Source organism: Amblyomma mixtum, chromosome 3, assembly GCF_055824585.1.
Source record: "Amblyomma mixtum isolate Tamu chromosome 3, ASM5582458v1, whole genome shotgun sequence".
In the NCBI taxonomy this organism is placed as follows: Eukaryota; Metazoa; Arthropoda; class Arachnida; order Ixodida; family Ixodidae; genus Amblyomma; species Amblyomma mixtum.
The window spans coordinates 334258405-334282895 of NC_143014.1; the positions used below are offsets into that span (position 1 = coordinate 334258405).

A 24491-nucleotide genomic window follows, 5' to 3' on the forward strand; every position below is an offset into this window, starting at 1 on the left:
TGTGGCGGTGGGGGAGGAGTTGGACTCGCATAGCCAAGTCACGGGCATGGCCTTCTCTTGATCGCTGTACGACCGCATTTTTGGTGATGTCTTGCGCTGCTTCGCAGCAGAAAGCACCAAGCAAAGATAATTTGCTAACCAACTTAGCACATCTGGGTTTCTCCAGTGGGTGCGAGATGGCGCCACGGGTACCAGTGCTGCGAAGCCTTTCGGTTTTGGTTTTCCGTCGCCACAGACGATGGTGATTTTCAAATAATTCTGACCGATTCAAGCAAGTACCCCATATAAATGTAGTATAAAACAAAACTGACCATCAAATGCAACCTCTGGTCAAAATTTGAGCCCAAACAAAAGTGCGGTTAGGCCGAGAGAATTTTTTTTCGATTTTCTCTGATTTACGCAACACGCGATATGTTTGCTCGCGTGAATACCGACAGTTCCTTTCCCGACCATTTCTGTGCACGCGTGGAGAGTTCTTGAATTTTCTCCTTCCAAAAGTCATCGTTATCTCGATACTTGTCAAGAGGAACACCTAGGTATTTGGAAGAAACATGTGACCATTCTACACTTGCATGAAACCAAGGCGCTGATGCCTGACGGAGGCGGACAGATGCATTTCGCATGTTTTTTGCAGCGGACTACTTTCGTACCTTTGGCAGCGTTGACTTCGTGTGTCGTCGCGTTTTCACTACTATGGGTTTAGCACACTGCGTTCGCGGGAAAGTCGTCTGCGCACACACGAACCACACGAACAGCGTTTTCGAAATGAAACGTCTTAGTAGTGCCACTCCGTGTTTCCAAAACATTACGACTATGCCGCAACAAGTAGCTCACCGCCCCATGCTGCTTTGAGCGTCCATGGTGGCTGAAGTGCAGCGCCGCCAGCTTTCCCTCTAGGCATGGAGGAAGGAAAGGCCTCTAGGTAATAGTATTTTAGGCACTATAGTAATAGTAAGAAACTCTATGGCATGGAGGAAGGAAAACTTTCCTTCCTCCAAATGACAGTGCCGACGACGGTCGAAAAAAACAAAACTAAAAGACTTTGGAACGTTTTTCAATAAACTGCCTCTTCATATATATGTTAAAACAGTGGCGTTGAAGCATAACATAATTATTTAGCAACAAAAGTTTGTGTGCTTTAATATAAGAACATTTATTTTCGTGTTTGCGTCCTCTGGTGTTCGGTGCGTAGTCGTGACGTACTTCCTGAGGCCAGTTTTGCCAACGTTGGTTTTGCGAAGGCACGGCCTCGGCAAGTGCCTTGCAGCACTCCCTGGGTTCTTTGAGGGCCAGTCACGAGCGGCGTCGCTGGGTGGCCCTGGCGCAGCCGCGACGATATTCCAGCCATACCGAAGTCGTCAATATCAAGGTGGGAACCCAAGCCGCGCGTTTAGATCGACTGGAACTGGTGTCCCGCGGTGTGCACGCCTAGCGGTGGCTGTGTTATACTGCTGTCACACGGGCACTTTCGATCGAGGCGATCGAAATCGAACTCGATGCAGATCCGGCGTTGCTACACGGCGAATTCAATCGCGATCGACCTCGATCCTGCTCGAGCACATGGAGCACGATCGAGGGGATGCGTTGACAAGATGGCGGCGCCCTGCTCGCCCGCTTCGGAATAAACACATGTCACCGCTGGATTCTTCGACGCGATGCTCGCTGAAATGGTAGCGGTTCGCTTTTATTTCGCACACTCTCGCCCACGCGTAGAGATTTAAGCGACAACTAGCCCTTGTTTTTCAGATAATTTGGCGATTTTCAAGCTCTTAGGCCTAACTAAATGCAGTGTGTTTACCTCGCAAGAGCGACACCTGGCGAAGTAGTTGTCTTGCTTTTAGTCAGTTGTTACATTTTCTACTATTTGCAGTTTTTCTTCTTGGAACGAAAAAAAGGCTTGCAATGCACTGACCCTAGCTACCAGTAATTACGGAAGAAAACTTCATCACAGCGTTGATGTGCTTTGGCGCCTTGTCACTAGATGGCGCTACCATTCACGCGTGCACCGAGCGTTGTTAAGCTGCTGTTCGCTATCGAGTCCACTGCTGGTTGAAGCAGAAAGTAATTAAGGTGCTTTTTCTGCTCACAGTTTGATATTTTCATAAGAAAGTTTTATTAACTATTGTTATTATAAATTTATTAAAAATTCAATGGTGATGTTGATAGTACAAGCAGCGCCATCTCGTATGTAGCATTTCAACTAGTTGATCGCGATCGAGTGGATACGTGTAGCAGCTGTCCATCTCGATCGCGCTTGAAACTTCAACCGCGCTCGAGACCGATCGCGATCGAAAGTGCCCGTGTGACAGCAGTATTAACCGCTTCACCCACGCTCTTCAGTCTGAGTTGACCGCTTCTTTCCGTGTGTCAAGCGCACTAATGCATGCTGTTATTTGTATTTCGGGTGCTGATATCACCTCCTGTAAAGCATAGACATTTATGCTTTACTGTTTGTACTGTCAGAATAGAAGTGGGTCTCATGTGGCTTCAGATAAAAGCCATTTGTTTCCCTCTGTGCTCGCTCATGCTCTTTTGTTGAACCTCCCAGCGGGAGCAGTCACTATGCCTGCGCTGCAGCTTGCCGCCGGCAGAAAGGCTGGACATGGAATGCCACTGGGACGATATCCAAGCGACGCATGGCTTGCCGGCGGCACAACGTTCGATGGTGAGGAGAGGCCAACCTTCCTTTCCCACTGTTTGACGCTTCGACCATTGCTACCGCGAGAAACGCGAGCACAAATGGCTAACCTCTAGGCTATGCACCGATGGGTTTCACACTTGGGTCTAAGCTGACATACATTTAATAGTGTGCATCTGTCCTCTAACGGGAATAAAACGCAACTTATACACTCTCCTCGCCACCGTTTGGCTTTGAGTTGATCACCTTTATTGCCCATTACCCGTAAGTGGCAAGGCTCCTTAGATAGCCCCTGGCTAAGCGTTTTGGGATCGTGGGGCAGTTGTACGCGCCGCAACCTAAAACTGTCGCGTTTACATGCTGCTGAACAGGTTGCGCATACGATAGCCAAGGTGTGTCGGAAGTGGAAGCCCACGTGCAAAGCACTGTGGTGCCATTGCTTTCACTGTTTTGCTTCGACGAGAGGCGAAATGTATAGGGCCAGTTTTTTCTTCCCATACTCTATTCTCCTTTGCAAACAGCGCAGGCTGGGTCTGCCGACGTTGCGGTGGTGACCGTAGTGTTCGACCTGGAGCTACACGACGCCGAAATGACAGGAACGAGGAGTCCAGCGGCGGCACCACTGCAGTTCACCACCGAAGCCCTGCGATGGAGCTCTGGCTTGGAGTAAGCTCTCGTGCACTTTTTCTTTTCCATTCCGTGAATAACTTAAATTTCGGCTTCATGTTTGATTCCGGGTATACGTGACTCTCTTACTTAGATCCGACAATAGGTATGCCTTCCATAAGTTGCGGGATGCGCTGTATGCCTCCTGCTGGTGTACAATTATAGATGTCAACCATTTCCTTTTTCCCAAACTTGCCCACAATAAACACGTAATACCACCACAAAAATTGGCACAGAGCAGAAGTTGTGATTTTAAGTACTGATTGATGTTATGCTATCTCGATATTTTCTTGATTCTTCTGATAAGCTTGGCGTTAGTTCCATAATGCATCCGCATAGAGCGTCACTACTCGCTTGAATAAGCTCACTTACTAAGCTTATATTTGAGTCAGCAGCCATATAAATGAGTATATATGGAGTAATGCTGACGTTTGAGCTAGTTCGTGCGGCAACTTGGCAGAAACACCACAAAAAGATGACGGACGTAGAACAATAAGATGCTGCGATGGTGTAGAGGTAGAACATCCGCCTGGCGTGCAAGAGGACCAGGGTTCGAATCCCAGTGCCACTCAGTTCTCCATCGGATAAAAAAAATCTCTGAGTGCCGATGGAATTTGCATAACCAGGCCTGGAGTGTGGCCTGATCTCGGTGACCTGAACCGGCAACGCACTTCTACTATCAGAACAGGATTTGGCCACCGTAGTGTAGTACTTGGCCGCAACCTTCTATGAACAAACCAATTAACCCTCAGCCCTCAGTCCCCAGCGGCTGCGGAGCAACTGACCACAGCGGCGGTCAGATCTGTGACGCAGCGGAGGGTGCTAAGAATCTCTGGCTCCGGAGTGGCCGCCATTGGAAACTGAACCTGGCAACGTTTAATGCAAGAACCTTATCAAGTGAGGCTAGCTTAGGAGTGCTGTTGGAGGAATTAGCCGGTATTAAATGGGATGTCATAGGGCTTAGTGAGGTTTGGAGGACAGATGAAGCGTATACAGTACGAAAGGGCGGGCACGTACTGTGCTATCGTGGATTAGCAGATAGGCGAGAACTAGGTGTAGGGATTCCTCATAAATCAGGATATAGCTGGCAAAATTGAGGAATTTTATTGTATTAACGAGAGAGTGGCAGCTATCGTAATAAGGCTTAATAAGAGGTACAAGCTGAAGGTGGTGCAGGAATGCACGCCTACGTCAAGCCATGGTGACCAGACAGTTGAAAGCTTCTATGAGGATGTGGAATCGGCAATTACCACAGTAAAATCTCACTACACTGTACTTATGGGCGCCTTTAATGCGAAGGTAGGTAAAAAGCAGGCTGGAGACCAGGCGGTAGATGACTGTGGCATAGGTTCTAGGAATAGTAGGGGAGAGTTATAGTAGAGTTTGCAGATAGAAATAATTTACGGATTATGAATACCTTCTTTCGCAAACGAGCAAACAGGAAATGGACGTGGAAGAGCCCCAATCGTGAGACTAACAATGAAATATTCTTGATACTCTGCGCCCACCCTAGCATCATAGAGGATGTGCAGGTCCTCGGTAAGGTCCGTTGTAGTGACCACACAATGGTAAGGTCTCGTATTAGCTTAGATTTGAAGAGGGAACAGAGGAAACTAGTGAATCAAAAGGCTATTAACGAGTTAGAATTAAGAGGGAAGGTAGAGGAATTCAGAATATCGCTGCATAACAGATTTTCCGCTTTAACTGGAGAAGACGACCGCAGTGTTGAAACAATGAATGATAATCTCACAGCTATCTTTACAGAGTGCACCGCAGAAGTAGGTGGTAGGATGGTTCAACAGGATACCAGCAAGCTATCTCAGGAGACTAAAGGTCTGATTAAGAAACGCCAAAGCATGAGGACGTCCAACTCCACAGACAGGATAGAACTAGCAGAGTTAACGAAGTTAATAAATGAGCGCAAGGTAGGCGACATAAGAAAGTTTAACATGGAGAAAATCGTGCATGCTCTAAGGAACGAAAGTAGCCTAAAATAAGTGGAGAAAACTGGGCATAGGTAAAAACCAGATGCATGCGTAAAAAGGCAAAGAGGGCAATGTCATTAGCAATATGGATCAGATAGTTAAAGTAGCCGAAGTGTTCTACACAAATCTATACAGTAGCGAATGTAATAATCAAGTTACTGAGAGATGCAGTCGAGCACAGCGTTGGGACATCCCGCCAGTAACGAAGGATGAAGTAAAGAAAGCGTTAGGAACAATACAAAGCGTTAAAGCAGCTGGTGAGGATCAAGTAACAGCAGATTTGCTGAAGGACGGATTAGAGATTGTGCTAGAAAATCTAGCCACCCTGTATACGCAATGCGTTGTGACCTCGAGAGTACCAGAAGCTTGGAAGAACGCTAACATTATCATAATTCATAAGGAGACGTCAAGGACTTGAAAAATTGCAGACCAGTCAGCTTACTGTCCGTTGCCTACAAGGTATTTACTAAGGTAATCGCTAATAGAGTAAGGACAACCTCAGACTTCAGTCAACCAAATGATCAGACAGTCCTTCGTAAATTATACTCGACAATAGACCACATTCACACGATCAATCAGGTGATAGAGAAATGCGCAGAATATAACCAACCCCTATATAGCCTTCATTGATTACAAGAAAGCATTTGACTCAGTGGAAACCTCCTGTCATGCAGGCATTGCAGAATCAGGGTGTGGAAGAGTGTTATGTGAAAATATTGGAAGATATTGTTTATAACGATCGTACAGCTACTATAGTTCTCCATAAAGTCAGCAATGAAATTACAATACGAAAAGATGTCAGGCAGGGAGACACGATATCGCCAATGCTATTCACCGCCTGCTTACAGGAGGTATTCTGGGGCCTGAAATGGGAAGAGTTTGGGATAAGAGTTAATGTAGAATACCTGTGTAATTTGCGATTCGCTGATGACATTGCCTTGTTAAGCCACTCTGGACAAGAACTGCAAAGCATGATCAATGAGTTAGACAGGCAGAGCAGAATGGTGGGGCTAAAAATTAACATGCAGAGAACCAAAGTACTGTCCAACAACCTAGCAAGGGAACAGCAGTTTGAAGTTGGTAGTGAGGTGCTGGAAGTAGTAAGAGAATATGTCTACTTAGGGCAGGTAGTGACCGCAGATCCGGATCATGAGAGGGGAAATAACTAGAAGAATTAGAATGGGGTGGAGCGCATATGGCAGGTTCTCTCTGATCAGTAAAGGCAGTTTGCCGATATACCTCAAGAGAAAAGCGTACAACAGCTGTATCCTACCGGCACCCACCTATGGGTCAGAAACGTGGAGGCTAACGAAGTGGGTCCAGCTTAAGTTAAGGGCAACGCAGCGAGGTATGGAAAGAAAAATGATTAGTGCAACATTACTAGATCGGCAGTGGGCGGAGTGGGTGAGGGAACAAACGCGGGTTAATGACATCCTGGTCGAAATCAAAAGTAAAAAATGGGCTTTGGCATGGCATGCAATGCGAAGGCAAGATAACCGGTGGTCCTTAAGGGTAACGGAGTGGATTCCAAGAGAAGGCAAGCATAGCAGGGGGCGGCAGAAAGTTATGTGGGCGGATGAGATTCAGAAATTTGCGAGGATAGGGTGGCCGCAACCGCCAAAGGACAGGGTTAATTAAAGAGGCATGGGAGAGGCCTTTGCCCTGCAGTGGGTGTAGTCAGGCTGATGATGATGAACAATAGGCACCACAAGCACTGACTCGCTATGGTTCATTTATTCACAAAACGCAGTATAAGTACAGACTCACAAAACAACAAAAGAGAACAAATAAATGAGGGGCATCTAGATTAACCCCCTTTCATAGAGGGCAAGTGATGGGTCACTAACACATCTGTGCTCGTTCTTACAGATATGATAGACCTTTTGCACATCCCCTGTTTATTGTTTAGGGGACTGTGGTTTTGTCTAGAAAAATGGTGGTCTATAAAATTTTGCTCTTCTGTGGTAGTACGTACATCTGACAAACTGGCCGGTGCATAAAAGTATGGTTGCAAGAACGTAACCTATCTTTGAAGAAATCGCTTTTTTCAAATGTAGCGATGCTCTGCAGTGAATGCCGTGGATGACAGTCTTTTTTAGACGAAACCACAATTTAATTTCGGCATACTAATCAACTAAAAAGACAGATGTCAGAGGCCTATCATGTCTATCAGAACGAGCATACATACAAGATCCTTCTTTTCTTGGAAATAGAGCAAACGAGTCAAACTAAGACCCATATGTATTCCATCCTCGAGTGGAAGGAGGAGTTACAGTAATGAGAGAACTGTACGGCTGTGAGGCAAGAGAGAAGAGTGTGTTCCTCACTTGCATATGGATCGAGGCATTTGGGACTGGAAAGATCAGAGCGGCTGTAGTGGGAATGGTACAGACGCTTGTGTTGGACGGCCTGGAGGTTCTGTGCATGTGCTGTGGTAGGAGAAGGGTGGGTTGGGAGAAGTGCATCTGTGTTCCGGAGGTGTTAGCGGTGTTGTCTAAGTGCCTTTATCAGTCACGCAGAGGAGGGTGCCAGGAAAGAAGATGGTCACAGTGGCCGAAAACGCGCTACTATACAAGGAATCTTCAGTCCTAGCTACCTTCGACTTCCTGACCACGCAGAGGGTTGACGTGGAAGATGAGGTTGATTTTAGGTGAATGTGATGCTGGTCGTCACGATCCATAAGAGAGCCATTTGACTTCGCCCTGTCACGCTCTGTGCGTAGGATAATGTTTGCCGGTAGCGGTAATCTGAAGTTCAAGAGACCTGCCATACCTTTTACTATTTTGTAGCCAGTTTATTGCAGGATTTACCCTGCTCGGGGCAGTTTAAAGCAGTATTCGAGTGCTGCATTTGCTTGCTGGCTGTTGTGCGCCAGTAGTCAGGGCTTCGATGATGGGGAGGATGGTGGCAAGGATCCGCATCGTTTGTAATAAGTAGATAGCTCGAATTGCAGTGCTGCTGCAGTTTTTTACCTGTAAAAAATTGATATATATCGGGGTGTTGATGTGGTAGGGTGTAAAAGCGGAAGGGGGGGTCAGCTTGTAAGACACTTGACGCACACACAAGGTATCGAAAATAAACAGGGGCTATATTAAACATACAACTGAAACAGACTTGAAGGTTCGCACTACCCCGTGCACGTCCGCCTCCTACGCTCGTGTGCCGCCCACTGTGCGCTTCACGTCATCTACACTGCAGAGTCCATGCGCTGCACTCGCAGAAACATCACAAACAAAAACGGCATCTTGATGGCGTCCGGAAGAGAGGAAGGAGGAAAGGAAGGCGACCAAGTAGGCACTGTAGGTTCAACGCACCAGGCCAGACGTCACGTGTGCGCCCTCCGATGAGACGACTGCCGCCATCTGGACGGCAGTAGGCGCCGATGTAAAATTGTATCACGCGATCACTTACATTCGGCCATCATGACAGAGTTTAACATCCTCGTTAAGACCAGCGAATAAAAGCTTGCAGCTAGCAGAAATAGCGTGCACACGCAAAAAGAAACAAACAACTGACGTGAACATCAGTCAACAGATGGAAAAAATCAGTTGTCTGCATGCTCGAACGTTTCGTTAAAAGCCTTTTATCTGCACCGCTCCCTTGCGTGCACAACGCTTTGGCGGCGGTGCACTGTTCGCTTCACTCAAACTCTCTTCCTTCTCAGCCGAAAACTTGTCTACTTCTAGACAAAGGTGAGGTTTTGTTGAGGTGCAGCCTTTTAGGTGCGAACCGTGAGCTGTGGTTGCGAAACGGGGTTTCTAGCCCTGGTCATGCTCGACACTCTTAGGTGTCTGATGGTAGGGCCTGATTTACCACCAAAGCCTTTCTGTACTTCGGCTGAGCCTTCGCCAGCTTCCCTGTTTGTTCAGGCACTCTTTCCATGAATACGATGTCGCCGGCACTGAAGAGATGCGCTGAGATGTGTGTGCAGTCGTAAGCTGTCTTCCCTTTCTTGTATTCGGCCAGGATGCTCTGCCGAGCACGCGTTCGCAATTCTTGCAGATTCCCGCACTGGCCGTCGTCGCTGCTCACAATTGTTTTTAGTTCGTCGCCGTAATAATCTGGCTCGTATCCATACAGTATCTCTAATGGCATTTTCAGAAATGTCTTGCTGACGGAATTATTGATGTCATGCTCTGCCCTGGGGAGGTTTGCGTCCCGGTCGCACTGCCTTGGGTAGTTCGTTGAAGTCGTAATGACTGGCAGAATAGTTCTATTCACACTGTACACGAGGTCATTTGCCTGCGGGCTGCGTGTCGAGTTGAGCACATGGTGTATGGATCGCGCTATCTGTCGATAATAACTGTTCTTGAGAGGCCTTTTTCAAGGACAAACCCTTCCATTGCAAGGAGCACGTGCTTAGTTGAAATGTCGCGTGTAGCGATGAGAGTCACGAATCTTGTGAGGTTAATTTCCAATGAATACAAGTATATACTTGTTGCAAGTCTTGCTCGGGACGAATGGCCCATGTGATCTATGTGTATTACCTCGAACGGTCCTTAACTTGCTCGGATCGGAGGTAGAAGACCTGCTCTACTGCTGGTAGGTCCCTTGCTGTAAATACACTGGAAACAATGAGAAATATGCTCTCTGACGTTATTACTCATTCACGAGAACCAAAAGTTTTCTTGAATTTTGGAGACTGTCGTGTAGATTGCGATACTTTCCATCAAATCATGAGGCTGTAGCAGAAATGCCTTTCACTCACACTTGGATAGTACGAGCTTAAACTTAGTTCCTCGGTCTTGTTCGAGTTCTCTCACTAGCCTGCCTGATCTAACGCTGTAGCCTTTTACTTTCATCCTCTTTTTGGTACGAGCGCTCTCAGGGTTCTCCAGAACATTTATAAGTTCTCGCAATTCTTGATCTCCCCTCTGAAGAGGATTTACTTGGTCGGCGGGGTTTCACATGATACATCAAACCTGCCTTAAATCAGGGAGTCCATCGTGTCTTGAGGTGCTTCACAGTGCCTCGGCGGAGGGAGTCAACGTCAAGCATTTGCGTTCCAGCACGATACTTGATTGAAAACTCGAATTCCTGGATTGAGCCGTATGTAGGGTTTCTGAGTACTCTGCACGTTCTCTGCTTAGTTCTCTGAGTCCTCTGCGATTGTCACACTAAAGCCTAACAGTCGTTCACGATTTTCACTCAGATTCCCAGCAGCAGGGGTTTCAGACGATCCCCTGGCCAAACGAGAGGCGTCAGTTGGAGCTTTGATTAGCGGTAGTTCCTTTCCGCGTCCATGATCTTTTTGCTTATGCAGTATACAAGGTGTCACTTCTCTTCTTTCTTTTGAAGAAACATCCCTGCCAAACCGTTAGAACACGCGTCTGAATGCAACTCTATACCTGAATTCGGATCGTACAGCTGTAGAATTGGTTCACTCGTGAGTCTTGATTCAAGTTCCTGCAAACTTCTCAAGGCCGCCGCGGTTGCCCAGTGGTTAAGGCGCTCGGCTGCTGGCCCGAAAGATGCGGGTACAATCCCGGCCGTGGCGATCGAATTTTGATGGAAGCGAAATTCCAAAGGGCTGTGTACTGTGCGATGTCAGTGCACGTTAAAGAACTCCAGGTGGTCGAAATTTCCGGAGCCCTCCACTACGGTAGGACCACTACGGTGTCCCACAGTGCCTGAGTTGCTTCGGGACGTTAAACCCCCATAAACCAGAAACCAATCTCCTGCTCGACACTCCACACAAATTTTTCGTCTTACTTAGTGTGCCTGGTGAGAGGTTCAGCTATGAGGGCATACCTCGGAATGAAACGTCGGAAGAATCTCCTTATCTCCAGGAATCGTCGCTGCTCGTTGCCATTCTTCGGAATTGGAAACAGGGCGACCGCCGGCACCTCGGCCTCAACGGGTCGCGCCGTTTCCTTTTTGAGGCGGAAGCCCAAAATGTCGACGGTATCCTTCCCGAATGCGCACTTGCTGAGTCGTTGGGTCAGATTCGCTGTTTTGAAGGAATCAAGACCTCGGCACAGGTTCTCGAACCACTTGTCCCATTCCCTCGCTGGAATGAGCGCATTGTCTGCATAGTACTTCGCAATTGTACCTCTTAAAGGTGACAACAAGCGATTCACGAGACGCTGAAAAACGGATGGTGCGTTACTCAGCCCAAAAGTCATTATCTAGAATTCTCCTATCTCATCAGGGGTTCTGAAGGCGGTTTTCATATTCCCTTCAGTCAGCGGTACCTGTAGATAGCCGTGGGCGAGGTCCAACACTGTGTACAGTTCAGCTCCGGACAGTTTCTCGAATTGCTTGTCGATGGTGGCAAGGGGGTACCTTTCTTTTATTGTCTGTGCGTTCAAGTGCCGGTAATCTGCGACCAAACGTTTTTGCACTTTTTCTTTTGTACGAGAAGGATGGGGCTGGAGAAAGGTGTACAAGTCTAGCTAACCATCTCCTCTCGCTTCCACCCTGCGATGATTGCGCGAATCGTCTCTCGCTCCGCGTCATTCGTTTCGTACACCCTAACCGTCACAGACGAACTGCCAGGGACCTCCTTAATGTCCATTTTCAGGACGGGCGTGCAGGCAAGCTCGCTGAAATTGTTGGCGTAGGTTGTTGGTGTAGGTATTGTTGGCATAGGTACACCAACTACGTCGACCTGTCTTATACGCCCGAATTGGTGTCCTTTTCTGATAACTACTTTTAGGTCTCCGCTCGTAAAAACCGGCATGTAGGTATCTCCCTCTTTCATTTCAAGAAGGATTTCGTTCGCAAAGGTACCAAGAAAAACCGGCACAGAAAGGCCATAAGGTATTGACAGTGAGATCCAGTTGATTCTGTTAGGTTGCAGAACACTCTTGCCAGTAGTACGCACACGAAACTTCACCTCATTGACCGGCTCTAAATGGGAGAATGGGCATTCTTGTTGAAGCCAAAAGCGGAGGCAACCAACAAGCCTTCCGTAAGCTATGTATGGCAGTTCTGTATAAGTATGCCTATGATTAAGTCAAGTTGCAATGCATCGTCAGGGACAACAATAATTGTAATGTTTTTGCCTGTGATGACATCAAATTACAAGTCGGCGCAACAACTTCAAGTCGCTCTTGCGGACGGGATACTTTGGCTGCCAAAACCACAGAGCAATGTGAAATTTTTTCCACAACTTCGCCACAGAGTGGCGCCACCGATGCATGCAAGAGGCACCTGCAGCTCCCGTTATCATTCATGCCTACGTTGGTCGTGGTCCCATTACATGTCACTAGCTTGAGTATCTCTCCCGGAGCAATTTCCTCCCCTTCGGAGTCAGTCACTGTGTTGGTATCGTTGCTTTATTTTTTTCATAACAGTGACGCTGAGTGTGGTCGCTTTTAGCGCAATGCAAGCATCGAATTTGACGCCTTTCGTCCGGGCAGCCATGGGAGATGTATGCGAATCGGCCGCAGTTGTAGCACTTTGTCTCACATTTATCGTTCATCAGGGGTGGTCTCGAGTCCTTGCTCGGCGGCTCGTAGGTGCTCTTCCGTGAAGGAAGTCTTGTTGGGTTTCTAGTGGTGGTCGCGCTGAAAGGCCTCTTCTCGTGCGTACCGCCAATCTCAGCTCCCGCCCACGAACAGCGCGCTCAAACTCCATGCTGTCGTGGAGGAGATCGTCTTCGTGGGTGCGTCCTAGTAGCATCGTGCACAGTTGTCTTGAACGTAAGCCAGTCAACACTTGCTCACAGGTGTCGCAAAATTCGAGATTCTCCTCCCGACAGAGGCGAACCTTCGAGTGGATGTATGCCGTCGTGCTCTCGTTGCGCTGCTGCACACGCTCCTGCATCTTCATCCACTTCTCAGTCTTCTCCAGATCGTGTTGGTCGTTTATCCCTCTTCTGATATGTTAGAGTTCTGATGCGTTGCATATCAAAAACGGGAGGAGGGGGCAGTGTGTAAGAAACTCAACGCACGCACAAGGTATTGAAAATAAACAAGGGCTATACTAAACATACAACTCAATTCTTCTTCGCGCTCCTCAGACTTAAAGGTTCGCAATGTCCTGTACACGTCCTGTCACTACGCTCGCGCACCACACACTGCGTTTCCCACCGTCCACGTTGCTTAGTCGCTGCGCCGCACTCACAAAAACACCGCAGTCGAAAACGGCATCCAGATGGCGTCGGGAAGAGGGGAAGGAGAATAGGAAGGCGACGATCTAGGCTCTGTAGTGTTAACGCACCTGGCCAGACGTAAGTGTGCGCCGTCCGATGAGATGACTGCCGCCGTCTGGGCGCTGAACGTAGAATTGCATCACGCGATTGCTTACAGATGGAACCAAATAACCAGGCTTGAGCACTTCCTGATCCTGGCATACAAATCGGAGGACCAATGAGGCTGACCTCGTAAATGTTCAACCACTCAACAAATGCTCATTGATGGAAAAACGAAAACTCGTTTCCTCACCAGAGCAGAATTTGGCCTTCCTGATGCAGTGTTTGACCCCTCCTGTATGAATATACCAATTAACCCAGCCCATCAGTCCACAGTGGATGTGGAGCAACTAGCCGAAGTGTCGATGAGACCTTCAAGGAGCGGAGGGTGCCTGAATCTCTGTATTCGCACATGGGGCTGTTGGAAACTGAACCTTGCAGCGTTTTTTCATGCTAGAGCCTTGTTGGGCTGTTGTGGGGTTAGGAGGACCGCTGAGGTTAAAGGACATCGTGGTTTACAAGATGAGGTGCAGCGACCGTGTGATGGTGAGGTCTCTTAAAACACACAGAAACATTGAATGTGAACATCTTGACAGAAATCGTTTTTGTCAAGACCGTCAGAACCCACGTAGCATCAGGCGTTGCGTCAATGTTTTTAAATGTGGTGGCTACAGGCTGTAGTTCATAAAAAAAGCCACAAAAATAACCACTCTGCTTATCACTGTTTTAAAAGCACTGTTAGATTGATCAGACAAGCATATCTGGAACAAAAATTGTTTATCCTTCCAATCTTGCAGTGAGGCACCAATGCGCTAAAAGAATGTCAAAAAGTGCTCTTGAGAGTTCGGTTTCCAAATGTTTTTCCAAATTAAAATTGTGTGTTCTTCACCAACCCGAATGCATATGGGGAGAATAAGAAAAAAAGCTTGCAGGTTTTAGCAACACTACTAGCCTTTCTCGTACGCCTCATTCTTAACGTAATAATGCCTTCAGCACAGGAGACTACTCTTGAATATTATTGCTATGTGGCAGCAGAATGTTGTTCTGGCAAAAACATTTATGGATCTCTAGCTGGTTGTCCAGTCGCCTGCTAGTGTTACCAGCGGAAAGTTCATGTACTATCCTAAACAGAAGTAACGGACCTCCCCCCCCCCCCTCCTTTCATGCACAACGGTCTCGGCACCAAGAATTGATTCGGGAAGGAATTGTTAGATTATACCAGCTTTCCACATGCAATGCCGCACGTTTCGGAAATTTATGGGGGATCAGTTACTTTTTTTTCCCAACAGAGCGTACTGCTTAATACATTGATTATTAAGGATGAATGCCTTGCATGATCGCATCGATATATTTTTTTTCATACACCCACGTCCCGTTGATGTTTACTGCCGATATTACATGTTGACTGAAATATAGCAAGAAATACGAAAAACCTTGTATCTGAAGTCGATGTGCTATTGTCATGAAAATAGGTATAGATGCACACCTTTTAGACTCATACGCTAATGTTGAGAGAGCTGCAAACTTAATGTAAACTTCACCACGTACAGGGCTGGCTAAAATATCCTAGGCCACAGGGTTTCCTTATCCGCCTTTTGTGGGGTATTCATGACACAGCCGATGTTCAAAATCTGAAATGGGCGTAAAGAAGGCCAATCCTCATGGCTGCGCAACTTCTTGATAGCTTCATAGCGGCCATAAATGTCCGACTACGCTGCTTAAAAGCGGACCCTGCAGCTCCCGGACCTTTTCTTCGGTATCTTGAATCATGCAGCTGCGCGGATGCGGGGCGTAGAAATGCTAATCTTTAACGGCGGGAAACAGCCTCAAATAGTTACATTTTAAATTCCATGGCTACAATGGTACTTTGAAGTTAAGTGCCATTTGGTAAATTTTCGTATTCAGCACCGGCATTCATGTCTGCTGTGCGCACGAAGAATCTGGGCATACATTACGAACAACGCCCATAGGCTGGTTTGTTGAGGGAAAAGCCACATACATGCCACACCTGCGCCACATACATGCAGGGTAAATCGGAAAGTACTCCAGTTTCCGTGTAGCCAAGCCTGCTGAAGGATGGCCTACCCAGCGCATTTGTTGATCATGCCAAACAATGGAGCAATTGAAGGCGTGCTTCACGTTTAAAAAGTGGAGACTCAGTTTTTGCGTGTGTGTTTTTTTTTGCCTTTGAAAGAGGCGTACTTGCCTAGTAATCATGAAAATAATCTCAAAACACCAGTTCCCAGCATTAAAGCGGCCCCGAAACACATTTTCAGCGCATGGTTTTACCTGTTGGTTGCATAGATTGAGTTATATTGGAGTTATTATGATCTATCGTATCCCGAATATTCCTGTTTTGGTTGTTTGAATTAGCTCGCAAAAACAAAATCACGGGGCTAACGGTGTCGGCACACAGTGGCAGTTTTTTTCAGTGGTTGTGACATCATCACGTGGGAGCTTTTTGATTAGACAAACAGTAAATATACTGCAAACTGTGTTAATAGATGAAGATACGTCTTGTCATGTTTTCAGGGTTTTATATTATATCAACAAGGCCAACACGTTTGCCTTGGGTAACCATACTGCAAAGCAAGCAAAACAAAAAACGCACCACCAGAGGCTCTATCTATTGTTGTGCATCCAAGGGCTTTGCTCTTATCTGTACACATGCATCTATGACCAAGCACACAGCACTTAAAGCTACTCTGTGTATCTGAGAACACCTTGGCGAAATCGATATGACCGATGCATTGCATTCTACAAGCGTTCGTTTTGGTCTCAAGGAGGGACACAAAGACAAAAAGGCTTTCGTTTCACATTTACCAGTGCGCATCGTCAACTTGTGTAGGATCACCGGGTGGCGGCTCCAGATTACGCCGCGTTCCCGTCAACATTGGGCAGTGGCAACGGTCGGTACGCAGCAAGCGGTGGACGTAGCAGTACGCGCTATGCTAAAACGCATCTCGCGCACTTCATCACTCCTTTAGCAGTATCGTGCGCTCGAGTTCGGATAAGTCACGGAAGGCCATTAATGAATGTTTTCTCTTCTCCGCCGTCGACGTGACGGTGACGCATCGCTGGGCGTTCACATGGCTGTTGTAACCATGGAAACGACGCTGGCAGCCTCAGGAAGAATGATTTCGATGGAACAGGCAGCCACGGTGTGCAAACTTCCGCGACATTCTCAGATAGGCTGTTTTGACTGGTCCCACCCGATGTCGTCACTGGGAAAGTAAAATGAAAATGAAAAGCACCGCGAAAATCGAGTGGGGGGGGGAGCAGTATTTTGTTTTCCTGTGTTTTGAAATTCGTTCATTGAATAACTCCGGTTCCTATACGTCGACTCCTGTAATTCTAGTTGAGAGCCCATCTATATGACAAAGAATCAGCGGAAGTATAGGCGGCATCCCTGCAAGCAGTATTTCACAGCCCCTTTTAGTAATTTCAAAAGATTTCGTACGGCATTTTCTGTCTCTTTCTGCGGCAGCAGTGAATTGCACCTTGATGTAAACAGGTCAACCTTTACTCTCACATTCCCGATGGCATTGGCGTCGCCGGAATGCATTAGTTGTTTGCGTGAACTATCTATGTGCTTGGTGACGTCACAGGGATTGGTGCGAGTGCACGTTGACTTAACTCGATGTGGGTGGAAATGCCGGGCGAATCCTCGGCAAGATTCAAAAACATATTGATGAAACTATATTCCACTCAAGCACCTAATGACTCGAACTTTCTAGAAGGAATCTCCTTGCGCCTATGAAACAAATCATTTGTTTGAATTCACAGATTTCGCCTGCGCCCCATCAAACGCGAAGTATGTCCAAATACTGCATGGACAGTTTCCTCTGGTGGGGAAGACACATGAAAGGCAGCGCCTATCTGCCGCCGAAACCGTATTGCTGGAAGTAATGAGCACTTCTGATAGGTTACGCAGGAGAATCTGGGACTTCCACACCTTCAGGGCAATATATTTTGGCCTCTGCCGCTTTTTGCCCATTCTACAATGGCATGCGCGACAGCCCACCCTGAAGTGCCTTGGCTATGTGTTCATTTCGTTAACACTAGCCACACATTTATTGCCGCTGTGTCGGCCACTAACATAAAAGTAGCAGTGCATAAGCAAAGCGGCATTTACCGTATGAAAGTAGTGCTCAAAAAAATTCGGCAGACAGACTGCTTACGTGTGAGAATGGGAAAGCATTACTCTCTCTGGGCGCATTGTTTATGCGTATTGTTTGTACGTGCGTTAAAGTTACTTTCTACGACTTCCTGTCTTTGAGTATTCGTTTCGCACCAGACCACACACTTTATAACTGTGTTGTCACTGCACGGTGATGAGGTTGGCGGAGCTTGCGTGTCGTGGACTCTGCACGTAAACGTTTGTTTGTCTGGGACACCCACACTTACACAAACGTGTATGACACCACCAGCAACGCTGTGCGACGAACAGTAGCATCACATTTTTGATACAAAAGTCTGGGACTGCGTACCGTTGAAGGTGCATATGTCATCGGTTCGAATCCGTGCTGCAATCTAGCCTCCAACTTGACAAGCACTTGTAAGATGCCGTACGACAAGCAGTCGCGTCACAGTCTTCATACTAATGTCCGGAAAACTGACGCCACAAGAGGGTCGGTCAGTGGCGAGTATATAGAGACGAACTACAGGCAGTGGATTGTCTGATGTGACATTGTTCTTCTTGCTGTGTGTCTGTGTAAGGTGTCGCCATATTTTTCTTGCCATCTGCGGGATTTTCTTTGCCATCTTCGAATACACATGCAAACACACGTGCCAACAGCATTTCTCATATTGGGTTTAGTATTGCTTTTGCATTGAAATGATTGCTTCTCATAGCAGGCATTAATTACTGCTGATGATTTCATCTTGTACACTCGGCGCACGCGATGGTCTTAAGTGTAGTGCTGTGGCAGCAAAACGCCAGCGGGAGCTGCATGCGGTGTCGGCTGTGCTCAGTCAAAACCTTTCCGAAAGGGAACACGGAACTGCGTGCCTTTCCGGATAGTCTGTGCTATCTGAGCGCTTATGCGTGCTGTGCCGTGCATGCGTCCCTAGCAGTTGTCGCCCTTAGATTATCAGACACAACCCGCCTCGCCGATTCTGTTCTCTGGTGTGGTTTGAGCGAACAGAGGCGGTTGGGAGTGCTGAGTGGCCATTGTGCCAGGTTGTCGCGTGGCGGTCCTTTGATAGCAATGATCTCCTGCATTTTGCACTTTGCACTTCACTGCAAAGTTTTGCACTGTAAGCACTGCCCGCCAGAGTCAGAGACAACAGAGAGTTCGAATAGTGATGAAATGTAGGGATTTGTCAGCTGTAAGACTACAATGTGCTCGCGCAGTTTCATGCATTACTTCCGCGGCAGAGTGCTCCCAGCTGTCGCTGCTGGAGAGGACGGCGGAACGTGAGGCAGGCGGGCCCCCACTATTCGAAATGGGGTAGCTGTGAACCCCGCACGCCGCTAGATTGCGCTGGCTGTACGACGTGAGAAGCGTTACCACAAAGCTTCTGTTCGAACGTTATCCAGGTCACATGCTATGTTAAAAATCGCAGGTCTGATCGAAGCAACAGCCGCTGAAGCATCAAGACGTGTAGGAAGACGATATACATGCCCGCACTGAAAATGCAGTTCCCATAGCAGGCTCGTAGCTAAGCTGTTGCCCATGATCTCCATTTCTGTCGAATAAAAATGAAATCTTAGTCGACCCTCGTTTGAATGTGTTAAATCGTTATATCTGAGGTTGACACATGATAGTTCGTTATACCCGCGGTTAACACACGAAAGGATTTGATATTTAAGGTGGCATAGTAAGGTTCTGTATATCGGAGGTTTACACACGAAATGTCATTATATCAGAGGTGCCATACTATGGTTCGTCATATCAAAGGCAGTACAGTAATTCCGTTCGTAGTCCAGTGGGCAGGTTGCCACCGTGGCGGGTCGGCTACTGACAGACGGCGGTCGCCATTTCCGCCTGCACAGACCCCTCTAAGGCCAACACATTAATAGCGCGCATTGCACGTGTGATTGATACGTTGTTTATTTTTCTCACTTGATATGCGCAGCGGACATCGGCAGCGGCAAAGCCTACGACCACTGCGCCCGTCCGGAGTCTGCTACGAGATAATGCTCGCCATAAGCGGCGTAGACCGCCTTCGAATCCGCTGTTACACGGGAAGCGTGCCTCGCAGCATGTCCCTGTGGCGCAGGTAAACGAGGATTCGAACGGGAACGCCGCTACCTCGAAGAAAGCCAGCAGCGTCGCTCCTGGACCGGTGCTGACATTGTTATCAATTAGTATTATGGAAATTCAATTATTAGTCTTGACATTTGAATTTTAATTTGTTAATATGTGTAATGTCACTCCATAACTTTGTAGTAGTGTAGTGCGATTCTATCTTTATTCGTAAATGATGGATAATTAAGGTGTATTCGTGCTTTATACGTCAACTCAGCGAAATAAGGTGTGCACAACTGATACAAATTCCACGCTACACTATAAATGCATTACGATATGGTAGCTGTGCAGAGCCCCCGTCGTGTATGAATTTTGATTTAGTCTCTGGTTACTGTCGCCGTTTTTTTTTGCAATTCGAACCCGCATTCAGCGTTGGATGACAGTTCTTCGGTCGCCAGAGGCCCGGAGAAACGTTTCCTGCACTGCGCCGAGCATGACTCTTAGGTAAATAAGAGCGGAGCAACGAACAAATTGAGACCATGGACCGTTCTTCGATTGGCAGCAACCAGTTGGGAGTGGGGGAATCTTTCAAGGCTATGTTAATGCATATTGCGTCCGAGGTCCACTGGCTGAAGCTATACGTGCAGAGGAACTACGAATTGAATGAACAGATTAGACACTACCTCGTAGGTCTCTGGCCGACGCTTGCGGTGAAGCCTGGTTTTTTGCACCAGAGCTAGATACCACTGGCAACGCAGTGTTTCGAGCGTTTCACGGACAGTGTGTGGTACTGCGCCGTAGGGTCCGCCTGACCGCGCAGCGATGACACTTTGGTCGAGGTAACGTTCATCGACTACGGCAACGTGGAGGTTGCGAGCGTAGCCGAAGTTCGCCAGGGCCACGTCGCTATCTTTAGGACGCCGCCCGTGGCTTACGAGTGCTATTTGGATGAACTTGGCTTGGGCCTAGTGTCGCCCGCAGCCGTCGACGAACTGGTCGTGTTTCTCTGTTTGGTATACCTTCCCAGCTGCATTCAGGAGAAGTTTCGGACGCCTTGCTTGACGCTGAAGTGGACGTGCGCCTTCTGGCATGCCACGGCGACGTGAACACCTGGGTGGCTCTGCATAGAAGCTCTCAAAAGATTTGTTCTTGACTTAAAGCATCTGATATTCTTGAAAAGATATTTATTTTGCAGGTTTGAAATTAGATAGCAATTATTGTTTGTTGATGTAATATAATGATATAATGATGTGATGGTGAATGCAGTACAGATACATGGTGAACGTTAGCACCGACCATACATTAGTTTTCACCCGTCTCCATCTCTTCCGTCCTGCTTTTGTGTTGCATTAACCTGCTGTACAGGTGTGAGGTTTAATTAGGGAGTGCATCGGGAAGCAATGTATAAGCAGGAGATTTTAAATGTAAAAGTTTAGGTTATTCGTTGGCATATTTTTGTTCTGTTATTTCGTTTTTCTCGGGTATAAAGTGGCTTTGAAATGACTCCCTTGTGTCGTTTGTTTCTCATAATTTCTGCCTGTCTTTCTCTCCACTGTTTGGTCGGACGTCCTGTAGGTTCCTTCGGAGTGTACAGGACATCGCCATTGGTTTGTCTGTCTTCCCACCCCAGGGGTGCCCTTCTCACACGTTGAGTTAAGTGCAGCAAAAGAGTAGAGAAAGACACTGCTGCCGATCTGTGTGCTGCCCTGGGTCATGCACAAGAACGGGCTGCCTAGGGCACCTTCGCACTGCTGACCACATTTTATTCAGAATATGAGCTGCAAGCTTAATCCGCAAATAGCTGCTGAGCGCAAAACGGCCAGTTGTGCTCATGTGGCACGAAATTAACTTTTCCAGACAGATGCATCACATTACTTTCTCAAATCATAACTACGCTTTTGCTAAACTAAACTAAGATTTTGCTTTCCATGGCACAAGCTGCAAGCCATCTGCAGCACCTGCAGATGAAAGTCCCGCAGGTAAGGAAGCCTTATTATCTGAGAAACTTATTTTATAGTCCCTCTGAGGGCATTAATAAGACGGAAGGCCTTATATTTTATTGTCAGTGGGAATGGTTCTGAGTACCTTGAAATATTTAAATTGTATTAGTTCACTAGGGAAGCTGTGATAATATTCAGACCATAAGGGCAATGGTGATAATATTCAGACCTACCGAGGAGTTTTGATTAAACATGGTGGGGTGGAGATTAAACATGGTGTTAAAAATTTGCAATTTTGAACCATTTGTAGAATTACATTTGAGCAGGAACCCTGGTTGTTAAGAAATCCCCAAGTTTTGCTGTTGCTTTTCTGTTGCTACTAGTTTGCTCAAACTTTTAATGACCTTCCAACGTAACGGCGTTACGTAGGAAGGCCGTGAGGTGCACGTTCAGACAAATGGCATTTTGCACCAAAACAGCACAAGTGCTGGTTCTGCACTCTGGGGCTGTTTTGTTTCTAGAGCCTGTAGTGCCTATGTACAGCTGCTTTAAGTTTTCCTGCCACTCGCACACTCCAATGACTTGGCACCCTTTGACGTTCTGCTGCTCAGTTAAAGGGGTGGAGACACCAAATTTGCGGTTCGCGCGTTCTTAGTTTCAAACGTTTCTTATGGCTCCAGGAAGCATGATACACGCTCAAAGATTCATATATTTACAGTGAATAATTTATAATAGCATTTTTAGGTGAACGATTTTCGGTTTCGGTTTCGGAATGCCGAGTTGTACAGTGACGTCAGAGAGGGGGAAGATCAACTGCTTCGCTTGGTCACGTGGGCCCACAAAAGTTGTGACGCACCTATGCTGCATCGTCTGCTTTCCCACACACGTGCTGACCAGCGCATGAAAACAAACAACTGCACGTCTAGTCCCAGCAGCTCGGATTCTGACAGATCTGATTCCAATGAGTGAGGACATCGACTTTTTTTTGTTCGCACGCCAATATCGCCTTCGCGGGTTCGCGTGAGGATGCGAAACACTGAAAATGCCAGTAAGCATCGCTGCGCCGCTCTACCCAAGCTGCGCCCACAACCGGTGTCACACTTCGCTGCCGTGCAGCACTACCTGAGCGCTGCTTGGGATGGTGTACAAATATCACAAGAAAAGACAAGATCGCCTTGTTATCAGAACTGCCAGCTATACTCGAGCAGCAAAAAAGCATGTCTGCTTATGTTGGGAGCTTTCGGCAAAGGCAGCGCTCGCGGGCGCTCCGGGCGACGAGCTCTGCTGCTGCCTGGCTGCCGTGGTCGTCGCTAGGCCTATAGCCTGTTTAGCAAGCGGCTGGCGCTTCGGAAGTCGCCTGCGCTATAATAAAAGGCCTACTTTTCACAAATAGCTGTAGTGTTAACAGAATCATCTCACAATAAAATAATAGTATGGTCAATCTCCTCGACGCCTTCGGCAGCGGAGCTAGCGGGCGCCAGGCGAGCCGGACCCCAACGTCGCGCCAGCGGCAGCTGCTAGGCGCGGTTGTGAGAAATTTGCTCATATCACAGTTGTTACCTCTACTATAGCAGCTCAGTATTGGTCAGCGATCCTCAAAAATGACACTTTTTTCACATTTCTTGTCCCATGGTTTATTATTTACGTCAAGAACACTCTTTAGCTCGCTTTTATGACGTCGGCAGACGGTATCCATGCAGGCTGACCTACCGGCCGGCAGACTCGGCGTACTTCACGTCCGCACAAGAAAATACAAAACAGCCATGCTACCAGAAAGGATGCTTTCTAGATTAGAGATACGACAGCATGACTGTGCTAAAAGTGGATCTTTCGGCAGCGACACTGCCTGCGGCAACGCCGGCCGACGACCTGCGCGCTGGTCCCAGACTGCCCTAGTCGTCGCTAGGCCTAGCTGCTTTCGCATATCGACTCCGCAGCTGAGGGCGCTTCGGGACTGGCCAGCGCTCAGAAACGTGCTCCGCTCGGCACCCCTTTACTGTGAACTCGTCCCATAATAAAAGATATGTTCGATTTCCACGACGCCTTCAGCAACAGAGCTAGCAGACGGCAGGCGAACCGCTCCATGTAGCAGCAGCACAAAACCGGCTGATGAAATTTGCTTGCATCGCAGTCATTACTTCTACCAGGAACTCGGTATTTGCCAACGATCGTCAGAAACGATGCATTTTTGATATTCATATATCCCAGGGTTTCCTATGAACGTGAACAAACAATACTATCGCGTTCTTCAGATGCCGGCGTTCGGCACGAAGACTGGCGCAGGCCACCCGGCTCCAAGGAGTGCGCCCTATATCATCATGACGCTGCCGCTCTCCGCGCTCGCATTGGCTGCCGCTTCCCGTCGTTGTTGCCGCGAGCGGCCCGCCGTTGACATCTAGCAGGCCGGACGCAGACAACGAGCTGCAATCGGACGTTGCGACGCTGTTCGCAACGGCGCGCCGCAAACCGAGCGAGTGGCGGTTAGCAGCAAACGCGGCTGTGCCCCGCTCATCGTACGTCACTGTATTTTGGTATGACGTCACTAAAACTTTAATTTTTCTACACCCCTTGTGACGTCATGGTTGATGGCGCTAGCGATGGGTCTAGATCGTGAGAGTGAACATTTAGGTAATCTTTGGAACCGAATTAAAATATTTTTTAAACGTTTGTTGCGTCCAACACCTGGCTGTGAGTGCCCTTGCATACATAGGAATCCCATAGCAGGCTTTTTATAGCTTCAAAATTTGGTGTCTCCACCCCTTTAAGTCGCATTTCGCTTCAGGCACATGAGAAACACCGCCGTGTGCCAACGTTTCAGTGCGTAGTGAAAGAACCCTGGGTGGCCGGAAAAGTGCTGTGGTTTACCTTTTACAGTTTAGTTGGCCAGTGAACCTACACTGTAAAAAAATATTTATTGAAAAAAAAAAAATT

The 24491-nt window shown here is 47.6% G+C and overlaps 1 protein-coding gene across 1 annotated transcript; it reads left to right on the forward strand.

Moving 5' to 3' along the window:
* Positions 1-1198: 1198 nt before the first annotated feature.
* On the forward strand, positions 1199-21124 carry LOC149356013 (uncharacterized). Its single transcript, XM_089584076.1, has 4 exons — positions 1199-1369; positions 2549-2665; positions 3160-3304; positions 19508-21124. Exons 2-4 carry the CDS (start codon positions 2563-2565, stop codon positions 19653-19655), a joined length of 396 nt encoding a protein of 131 aa, XP_089440202.1. The 5' UTR covers positions 1199-1369; positions 2549-2562; the 3' UTR covers positions 19656-21124.
* Positions 21125-24491: the final 3367 nt, after the last annotated feature.